We start from the raw sequence: 10,955 nt of genomic DNA on the forward strand, positions 1-10,955 counted from the left end.
AACCTCAGGTGGTCTGCTTTTAGATTATTGACAAGTGCATCGATCGGTTGTACAAGCACGACATCCGTCTCCATTAAGTGCTCGGATGGAAAGTCTAAATTGTTGGTTGTGCTCGCGACAGGCAAGGAAGCAAAAACAATAAAGAAAAAAAATATTTCTGACTGGGCTTGATTAACAAAGTTGCTCTGACATATTTGGTCTGTTCTTTTTAGTACATATGAAACTGAAGTATTTTTATTTATTTTTTTACTACATAATGCAATGAGATACACATCAACCATAAGTTCAGTATTGTAGTTCTTAATACATTCAATAATTTTGTAACAAAAATGTGATACTTTGGTTTGAAGAGTTTACGTCACACGTCCAACAAAAACAGTAACAGTTAAATTTCACAGTTTAAAAAAAAAAAAAAAAATCTAAACACACATCATATAAAAATTTGCTTGCTTGAGTGGAGTGACATCATAAAAAAATAAGTACTGGTTTCATTCTCTGATACAGTTTGATAAATTCTCCAATATGGAAAGTGAAGGGCTTCTTCTTCAAGGTTAGTCAGTAAAAATAAAAAAAAACAGAAGAGAAGTTCAAGTTCAAAGTCTAAAATGTGCTCAACAGAGGTAGCAGATGTCACTTACGGCCGTGCCTTCCAGTTAATGGCGGCCAGGCCGTGCACCAGCGCCTTGGTGAACAGCGCGTGGGCTTTCCCGCAGTACGTGTGCGTTGTTTTCAGCAGTTGCTTCTCCAGGGGGGCCAGCAGGGACGTTACCGGGTCGGCGCCAAACGAGTACTGCCGTCAAACGGATCATCGGTTAATGCGTATGAGAACTCTCAAACTAATTTAGCGTCAAATTATCATTGCGTCGTTCTGATGGTTATCACTGTATCATCAAATGTAAATGTTCTAGTTTGGAGCCAGCTAGTATCGGGCATTGGTATCGTACCATCCCTATTAAGAGACGTTAACGTCTTTTACAATGGAGGTCATTTTTGTCCATGTGATTGGCTACGGATCCACCATTGCACTGATCTATGCGATGCTAAATAGAAAGGGAATGAGATTTGCTCTGATGACATCATTAAGTAAATGCCAGCCTGGTCATCAATATTATTACACTGCTGGTAAACAGCCCATAAACGTCCTCTCGGGAGGGAAATTAGCTTTGTGCTCACACCCTCAATATGTGCAATGCTTCCACTTCTCATTGTTTTGCTGACTGAGTCACCTTTCGTATGGCCTCGTAGACCAATCTGAAGGCGGGCTGCTTGTGGTCGTGGTACACCCCTCGGTTTCCGTGCAGGATGTAGATCCCGTTGTCCTCGGCGGAGGCGCAGTTGCTGCCGTAGATGCAGTGGTCTGGACGATAATTCCACTGGCAAGGAAACTCTAGTAGGAACTCTGGATAAGCAGCAGCCAAAAAGATACAAAAGGCCGTTTTGATGCAATGAAAGAAGAAATTGAGTTTTTACGCCATCTAGTGGACACTCAGGCGACGTACAACCCTTATAAGACTTATGACTTGCTACTCACCTGGGTTGTAATGGAAAATAATATTTAAAAGATCCTGGTCTCCCCAGGTTATGTTCAGTTTGTATTTTTGAAGCAGTGGCATCAGCAGCTCCTCCCATTTGAGCCCCACGGAGGTCATATCATTCTGTCGGTGCAAAGTTGTATTTTTAAGATTAAAACAAAAGGCTTGGTGGTGGCACTGAAGCCAGTGCTTAATTCTTATAGTGCACGGGAGACGTCTTGTGGTCGTTAGTTGTATTACAACAACACCACAGCAAAGCGTGCAGTCACTCGCCTTGAAAAACATGTTCCTCATCCTTGTGAGATTCATGAGCATGACTCCCGAGTTGACCCCTGTCCTGCCGTAGAAAGGGTGCCGGGCAAAGCGATTGTACCAAGCGATGCGCGGTTCCTCGTGTTCAGGAGCCATGGCAGCCAGTTGGGCGGAATCGAACCGAGATAAAAAATCCCACAGACGGTCGACAGGCTGTAGGAAGAGGATGTCGCAATCCACGTAGACTAAAGATTCAACGTCCTTCAGGATAAGCTGCGCACAAAAGCGAGAATGAGACAAAACAAATATTGCATTCTCTCAAAGGTGTATCGGTGTTTGTCCCTCACAGGTAGAAAGAGTCTCTGGGAGGCACAGGGCTTGAAGAGTTTTTTCCATTCTGCTGCATTCACATTGGGAAAGTGGATCGGGTAGACTGTGTAGTTGAACCTGGAGCGTATGAAAGCCGGCCAGGAATCCAACTAGATCGAAGGAAACAGTGGTGAATAATTTCCCATTGCACAAGAGTTCTTTTCCAAATGAGAACTCACTGCTTCCATGAACCTGGCGTGCAGCTGGTCTTCGGCAAAAATGTGCAGCTGGAGGCGCTTGATGCTGAAAAGCACGGCCGACTTTAACACGGTGACGGTTTCTTCCAGCCGCTCACCACAGGCCACCACAGCCAAGTCCATGTGGGGGGGAGTTCTGGGCCGGCGGCCCATCTCCAGCTGGCCCCTTTGGCGCATGATGTACCTGAGTGGAATGACAAGGCATTTCATCACGTTCCTAAAACAATGGCATAACTCATTTTTTATTTTCAAATCATAAAACACAAATACTGGCTGTGTTATATTAATTAATAATTAGTCATTTAATAATTTTGCATGATCTGTTCAACTATGGAGGTAGTTTAGTCTGACCAACTTTCTTAACGTACGTGAACGCATCTTTCCAAATCACATTCATGCGCAAGTCTCATCCGTAAGTCTCGCGTGAATCGCGTTCATGACCCAAGCCGTGACGTCACAGACTAACGAGCGCTTCATTCCATTACAATTTCAAAACATGTCGAACCGCAAATGTCGGGAAAAATATACTTGTTAGTCGCCTAAATGTGTAAACAATGACGACACGTCTATTTCCACTTACCTGTTATGTCGACGTGAGATTTGTGACCCCGTTTTGTCTGGATCCCCTTTTTGGGGTTCTGGGACTCTTGCAGGGACGTATATCCTCTTCGCTCCGTTTTGCCCGGCTGACACATCCGCGTGAAAAAGTGCACTATAAATATAGAACCCCGAAAACACGGCAAACACCGTGCACAACAGCAGTGCACGAATGTAACGCCGCATTATAGAGTTTGAGCACGGAACTCGGGACTCAAGTCATGACACATAACGCGAATGTTCGATAAGTTAACAGTAATGCGTATGTATTTCCGGTTAAGTTGAAAAGGGAAACCATTTGGCTGCGTCATACTTCCCTACACTTTGAAAGCTGATCGCTTAACACTGCTTTTTGATGGGCAGTTTTATGCTACGTTTATGTGTAGTACACTATACCACGAAATATGTACATAATGCAAATACTTGTGCCATTGTTGATATGCGCTTTTATTCTGTAGGCTGTAAATGTTTCCGGTTGCTCTTTATTCATTGTCTCCTCTTTATGGGGGTCCCCCACAGATTCAAGAGGTCAAGACCCTAAATGGGGGAAGGGTGGCATTCCTCCCCCTCAGTCAACTTTCATTTTATTTCACCTCTGAAAAGAACCATTCATAGCCTATGGCTGTCTTTTGATTGGGGTGGCGGATTTAGAAAAGGACCCCCCCAGTTCTATTGCAATTGGGGGGCATTAGGTTGATTATTGACATTTAAAATAGCTGCTAATCAATAGGTGCCATTGATAACTGCAATATTACTCTGTAGTACTTGAATGCAATCAGTTTTCTCGCATGTATTAAGCAGTAATTACTAAGCGAGCCACTAGGTGGTGCTAAAGAGTAGATACATTGTACAGTACATACTAATATGTCTTGTCTGGCATGTACTAAAGGCAGTTTAATAGAAGAAATCGAATGTAAAACTGCATATAGTAGTGTTTTGTTTGCATTTTGCAACTCTCTAATATAGACTTGTCATAAACACACATTTCATAACAACTGAGCAAACCATAAGGAAATGTATCAACAAATAAAACTAAATGAAAACAAAGAAAATTATTTCATTGTTGCCACAACCATGTAACACATTTCTAAGCAATTCCGACAGGCCCACCCACGTAGTCCCAGTTAGTGTTGTGAACCTTACCTGTAAAGCACAGGTGTCAAACTCAAGGCCCAGAGGCCAGATATGGCCCGCCACATCATGTGATGTGGCCCATGAAAACAAATTGCGCATCAAATTCATTTGTAAATACTAAAATTGCAAATTGTCTTTACTTTAAAAAAAAATAGAGCTATTGCTAGCAATTTTTATGACCATCTTTTTCAAATATTTGAGAATATTTTTTCAGAACAAACTACTGTGTTCTGTAGCCTACACTGTATATAATTTGAGGCGTTGATATATTTATTTGGGTTGTAACGGCCTTCCGAAGTTAATTAAGAAATGAGTTTCACACCCCTGCAGAGAGTCTAAACGACACAAACGTAACTTGTCCCACATTATAACACCTTTGATCAAGCTGTGACACTTTGAATCACTGCTTAAAATAAAGAAATTAACAAACCAACAAACAAACATGGCAATAACATTGATATGATGGACAATACAGCCACATGAAAACATATTGTACAACATGTTGTAAATATTCATTAATCTGTGAGAATCTATAGATTTGTAGATTGTGTAGTTACAATAACTATTAATTTCTCGGCTGGAAGTTTAGACCATCTAAAGTTTCCCCAAGTTGGCTACATGAAAATGATGAAATATAAACACTTTTTGAAATTCGTTCCATCACCTGCCCTGCAAATAAATGTCCACCAAGTTTTCACGTGTTGCATGGTGCCATATCCACAAAGAAGTCCACAGAAGCGCATCCCCTTGTCTCGTCGTGCAGCGGCGGCGATTTTAAAAGCAATGTCCAGTTTGACTGGCTAAAACCTTCCTTCCTCAACCGCCGTGTCATCAGTTTTACCATGCATGAAACCTGACGTGACGTGTCCCGGGATGTGCAGAAATGTGTATTTTGTTCCGTCGGGTTCAATCCTGAGTTAGTACCTCCATGTTGGCTTGCTTGAACCCCTTGCAGAAAGACAACTGAATTCATTCCAGTTTGTCCAATGCGCTCCACCACTCGCACACAGTAACAAAAAACATTGGTATGGCCCTTAACGATATACTAAACCTTTTCAAATTCAACAGCAAAACTTCACAAGAAGTTTCCGTGTTTGAGGTTGCAGGCTAAGCTAATAAGCTAATGTATTCCCAGAGTACATCACACTGTCCAAAGCTTGTCTGAGCATGTCATCACAGTCCTGAAAAAAAAAAGGCTGTTGTAAGACTAGAGCTGTCTGTGAGGAAGCTTTGCATAAATGTATGGGATTCTCTCAAGCGTGGCAAAATTATCCAAATGAAAAGTTTCCTGTCGGTGGATAGTTGTGTCATGTTTCCTAAATCATGGCGGTGACTGATCCGACTTGAATCAGATGCGTCTTTGCTTGAAAAAGGCTGAAAAGCAATTATCCATTCAAGAAAACCAGCCGGGCCGGGATGGGATGGAATGGAAAGGAAAGATTCTCAGTGGGACTCCCCGTTAAGCGAGCCGCCCTCTCTCAGGGGCGACGATGAGCACGAGAGCCCCTTCTCTGTGGTTTCCGAACTGGAGCCGTTCTGGCTGTGGTGGTCGGCGGCCGATGAGGCGGCGCTGGAGGAGGAGGCCGAGGTCGACGACGGCCGGGCCTTCTCCTTAAAGTCTGTAATGATGACTGTCAGGTCACCCACCGTCACCTCCAGATGCTGGGCGCTGCTACGATCAATGTTTTTTAACCTGGGCCTGGAAAAGCAATTCATAATAATAATAATACGCCCCGCCCCCTTTCCAAAATCCCCCTTAAAAAGCATAAAATGGCACAAACTGGATTACCTCATCCTTTTGTGAATGTTTTTCTTGAGCGCCGGCTCCTTGTCGCTCTTCTCCCGCTCGACGCGCTCCTTCTTCTCCTTCTTGGGCTGCGAGGGTAACACGAACTGCTGAGTGGCCTGCTGCTGCGAGACGAGCTGGGAGACTGGGCGTGGCTTCCTGCAGGGTCGGGGGGCGCGAGGGGACCGCAGGGGTGGTTGGGAGGAAAAGAAACGTGTGGCAGATTAATGAGAGGGAAAATCATAGCGAGCACATTGCCGCGTGCTAGCGCGCCGGCGTAATCAGGAGCCAATAATGGCTGCCAGTGCCGGTTAGGCGGTTGCACCCAAAGTGTTCTTTAAAGTGGCAGTTGCTGACACTTGGTGCATTTAAAATAAAATAAAAAAAAATCAGCCATTCCAAAAGCCATTATGCAATGCTATTGCAATGTTGTGGCATTCATGAAGCCCGACATCGCTCAACTGATCCATGACAGTTGTTCGTGCATGTACAAAGGCTGAAACTGTATTGCTTTCACCGAGCATGTGTGTGTGTGTGTGTGTGTGTGTTTCGAGGGCTGGCGGGACCCCGAGCCAAGTGCGCTGAAAAGGCCATCTGTTGAGAGCGCCCGACACACATCTTGTACCCCGCGCACAAACACACGAGTCGGCGTAAACAGCAAAGCCGCATATATACCTGGCCCGGTCCGACTCTCGGAGGTACCTTGGGCCAGATGGCGTGTGCAAAAACGTCGCGCGTGGGTGAAGCCGCAAGGGCGCTCATTCATTTTTGATATCGTTGGTTGGATGCAAGCTTGATGTCAAGTGACCGCATTCAGCGTTTGTGCATGTCAGTGCCATTAGTTCTGCGAGCGTGAATGTTTAATGATTCAACGGTGACCCAATTTCTTGCTCGGCTTGCTTTAAGAAAAAAAAAATCTCCTCCATCATTTTTTTTTGCTGTATCTTTCCCATCAAAACAACCGAGACGCCGCCAACCTTTAAAATATCTCGTCAGTGCTTTGCTGCGGAACCGCTGACACCTTTTAAATAAAAGCAACACCCCCACCGCCACCATCCCCAAAATCCCGCCTCCAACCCTCCCGCAGTCGTGGCTGAAGCAATTTGCCGCTCTCCTTGACAAACCTGATCCTCCTTCTGAAGTGACAAAGCTTGTTTTGTAGGGCCCGCCACCGCCGCCGAATGCTCACAAAACACACATTGTCTTTCCTGCCCTTGGGCTAAATGGCGCCGGCTCGCCAGGCTCTAAACAACCCGACTGCTCGCGAGGCGACAAACGCTCTTGTTTGATTGAATTAAAAGATCCCCGGCCAGACTGAAATATGACAAACACACTACGACTCAACTGTTTTGCTATGAAACGAGATCTCTGCCCATTTTGCTGGTTCAATAAGCTGGAGGTGAAAGAGGAGCCGGCCAATCTAATAATAGCACGGCGTGTCTAAACAGTGGGGCGTCTGTTAACCCCATCAAACGCTTATTAGGCCTTGAAATCGGGTGCAATGAGATTTTACAATAAAAATCAATACAATGAACATATTAAAGGACAGTCTATGCATGTTTAGCACGCCCTCAGTACAAATCTCCCTAGCAACAACTGTCATTGACACCTTTAAATCCACCTTGGACTTGTCCTGTCCTGCCTGCAGGTATTACAGTACAACACTTCCCTCATATTCACTTTCTTCATCGAAGAACTCTTGTTAGCCAAATGTCATGTGTGTGAAATTGAAAGACACAATGAGCTCAATTTTTATGACCGCCGGCGGAAATTTGGCGCCTCGAGTTCATGTTAGGAACAATGCGGACCGGCTCCGGAGGGCTGCGCCGCGGTGGGAGTGAGCACAATCTAACTTCAGTCATCAAAGCGGCTCATTTTTTAGGTCCACAATATTTGTGTTTCAGGTTTTTTTAATCAGGTTTATTGTTATTATTATTGGTTGTTAAATATTTAACCGTGCGGCGGGTTATAGTACAAGCCACAAACCATAATAGTGGCTCCAGTTATGTATTTGAGTCTGTTGATGGTCTCATTGTGTGCTAAAAGGCCTTTGTGCAATGCAAACCACAAGACCGCTCCGACGACATTCATCTCGACTCTGCGATGATTGTTGCGAAATAGCTTATTTTACGCTCCGTTGCACATTCTCTGCTCGGGTGTGGGCGTCCTTGTGTCAGAACCCGCTTGTGCGTTTGCTAACAGCAGGTAGTGAGGCTAGCTCCTGGGAGCTTATCCAACCTGATGATTAATGGCTCTTGCCGCCTCGAAATGCTAGGCTTGTGCGTGCATGATGGCGTGTGTGTGTGTGGGGGGGGGGGGGACAGATGGCTCGCCACGTCCCGTGGTTTATGACACCTTTTAGACAGCCCGCTAGCCACGCCGCCACATTCTCCCCTCCTGATTCTCGCTTAGAGCTGAATGTCATGCATCAGTGTCAGCGCCATAATTACAGGCTTATCACGTAGCCGTAATCTTGAGCCGCGGTGACGCGCCTACGGCACGTTTCATGCCCCCCCCCCCCTCGTGGTTCATTATTTGTATGCGGCTGAAAGCTGTAACATAAAGGGCGTGATCGAGGGGGACAAAAAAGCGGCAGAACAAATATGAGCGGGCTTTCGTAAGTCGCTTTGACCTGCAACATCGAAGCTAACCGACACACCTCGGTTGGAGATAGCTATGATACGTCGTGATGCATCCGCCCACGTAAGGCGTCGACGATGATTAATCGTAGCCCGTTCGCCGTCTGTATACTGTCGAGCGTCAAACTCGATTGCGTGCCAGCAGATGACACGCTTCCCAATGCTGACAGAAAAGGTTGCGGCTTGTATACGCAGCACTGATGAAAGCGGTAGATCAGTCCGCCTGTCAGCCGAGGACGCCCTGGGTTAAGTTCAACTCCGGAGAGAGAGCAAACACGGAAAAGGGGGGAGGGGGGGTGTGAGAGTTGGTAGGTGTGAGAGAATGAAAATGAAAAACAGAGGCCAAAATACAAAATAACTGAGATAGTGTGTAAAGCCTCTCATAACTCACGGCTAAGCAAACAATCCTATTTAAATTCATCAACAAAAAACAGCCACTATTTAAAAGTGACCCTAAATGAAGTTCAGATGTTTTTCCTGCCATTTTGTCTTCTGGCATGGAGTCTTAATTTTCTTATTTTTATCTCTGTCACACTTGTTTAGCAAGCGGCGAGGGAGCCGTTTCTATCTTGCATTTGTATGCCGCACGTTGTTTGCCCTTTACCATGGCGCCGAGCAAACCGTTTGTCTATTTTGTATGCTCGTTAACGGCCGAGACCACCTGTGCGACCATCTTTGCCGCAGTGTTGGCAGGCCGACGAGCCAACGTTTTAGCGGCCGACGACTATGATTTAGTGGGTACCACCCCGCGCCCCACTTTTAAGTTCCCAGGGGTGTCCGCAAGAGCAGTTTGTCCTTTGCCAGTGTGTGTGTGAGAGCATTTATATTGGAATGCAAGTTCATTTTACTCTTATTTTAGTCATAAGTAAGAACAGAAGTGTCTGGAAAAAGACAGGCTTCCAATGATGATGCAAGCTTCGTGATGACCACAGGGAGCAATGATGCACCCACAGTGGACCAAAGTGGTGAGCAACATGCAGGGTGGAAAGAAAAAGAAAAAAAAAAACCAGCCAGTGTCTAAAAAGAGAGTGACGAAGAGCTCCTACTGTCCCCGCAAGGCAGGTAAACCAGACAGTGTGTGTGTGTGTGTGTGTGTGCATCCAAGTGCAAAATGTGCATTCTGAGTGCATCTGTGCGTGAGTGTGTGTATGATGACAGCAGGCTGATTAAGCTGTTGCATAGTAATAAGCGATGTCTGTCTGACTGGCGGCTGTGGTGACAACCTCGTTCGCAGCGAGCCCTCCCACACACACACACACACACACACACACACACACACACACACACACACACACACACACTCGGGTGTTGTGCTAAAGTTGCATTTCCTCCCGCTCAGCTCTTTGTTGTGTATTCTTCCTGTTACAGAGTGTCCAGCAGGAATAACACTCATTTCCCGGATCACTTCACTCACATCAGCAGCAGCACATGGAGGGGGGGGGGGCGAGTGTGTTTGCTCGAAATATTCGCCAAAGGTACATCCATTCAGACTTTACACAGATCTGCAGATTTTTCATTTGATGCAAAATCGGTGATGGGTTGTAATTTGCAACAAAAAAAAGCCGACTTCAAATTAAACTTATGACCCTTTTCTTTTGGTGATGTGCTGTGGGACATTCCAAATGTGAAATATATGCTGTGGCTCATTTGATAAGTATTGGAACAATGAAAAGTAACAAGCCTTCACCGCCATGACGTGATTGACAGTACATGGAAATACTGCAATGTCATAAATGAGTCGTAAAAAAAAAAAATAAGCATAAAGCTTCACAATGCACATGTAAGACACCATTCCACTATGTCCAAGGTCTTACCTTGTTGATGTCCCTTTCCTGACATCACACATCATGCACTTAAAAGCCTCCGCCGTGTTCTTGTACGTGCACACGCTGCAGTCCCAAAACCCCTCGTCGGTGGAGGGCTTGGGTTGACGCTTCGGCCTTGAAAACAAACACAGATATATAAGCGAGGTAAAGCGCAGCGTGCAGCAAACAAGAAAAGATGAGCCCCCCTTTCGCACCGAGCGACTGTTATCGATGGCACACATCTGGCTCGAGGATTACAGAAGGAAATGGTGTGAACGCGCGCCGTGATCCCAACGCTGTAATGAGGTTTTAACAGCCGCGCGCACGCATGCACGCTCGCACAAACACACGCATGCATGCAAGCAAAAAAAAAAAAAAAAGGTGGACTAAGATACCATGGAGAAAAGGATTTTTTTCCCCCGGCCCCCCGCGCGCTCGCCACTGTCTGCCCCCACCACACGGCTCCATAGAACTCGCCTAGGCCGCAATCGTTACCTTGTGGGACTCCTCTTGTCGCCCATGCCAGACCAGGGTGTCTCTGGAAGGGGTTGCCAAGACGAGCAGAGGTCTGTTTTGTCCCCTCGTCCCGATTCTTTTGAGAAGAAGCGATGCGCCCTTTACCGTTTCGGCTTCCAGCTGTCGTG

General features: G+C 45.8%; 2 protein-coding genes across 2 annotated transcripts; both read right to left on the reverse strand.

Annotated features, from left to right (window-relative positions):
- Positions 1 to 215: 215 nt before the first annotated feature.
- gxylt1b (glucoside xylosyltransferase 1b) lies at positions 216 to 3,187 on the reverse strand. Its single transcript, XM_085902452.1, has 7 exons — positions 2,931 to 3,187; positions 2,333 to 2,534; positions 2,132 to 2,263; positions 1,806 to 2,057; positions 1,532 to 1,655; positions 1,227 to 1,399; positions 216 to 790 (listed from the first exon to the last, which is right to left on the reverse strand). Exons 1-7 carry the CDS (start codon positions 3,131 to 3,133, stop codon positions 635 to 637), a joined length of 1,242 nt encoding a protein of 413 aa, XP_085758578.1. The 5' UTR covers positions 3,134 to 3,187; the 3' UTR covers positions 216 to 634.
- A 205-nt stretch (positions 3,188 to 3,392) lies between these two features.
- Positions 3,393 to 10,950, reverse strand: yaf2 (YY1 associated factor 2). The gene is made up of 4 exons (XM_085902776.1): positions 10,807 to 10,950; positions 10,321 to 10,446; positions 5,871 to 6,026; positions 3,393 to 5,780 (listed from the first exon to the last, which is right to left on the reverse strand). Exons 1-4 carry the CDS (start codon positions 10,830 to 10,832, stop codon positions 5,525 to 5,527), a joined length of 564 nt encoding a protein of 187 aa, XP_085758902.1. The 5' UTR covers positions 10,833 to 10,950; the 3' UTR covers positions 3,393 to 5,524.
- Positions 10,951 to 10,955: the final 5 nt, after the last annotated feature.

This window comes from Syngnathus leptorhynchus, chromosome 21, assembly GCF_054491065.1.
Source record: "Syngnathus leptorhynchus isolate UIUO chromosome 21, UIUO_Slep, whole genome shotgun sequence".
Lineage (NCBI taxonomy): Eukaryota > Metazoa > Chordata > Actinopteri > Syngnathiformes > Syngnathidae > Syngnathus > Syngnathus leptorhynchus.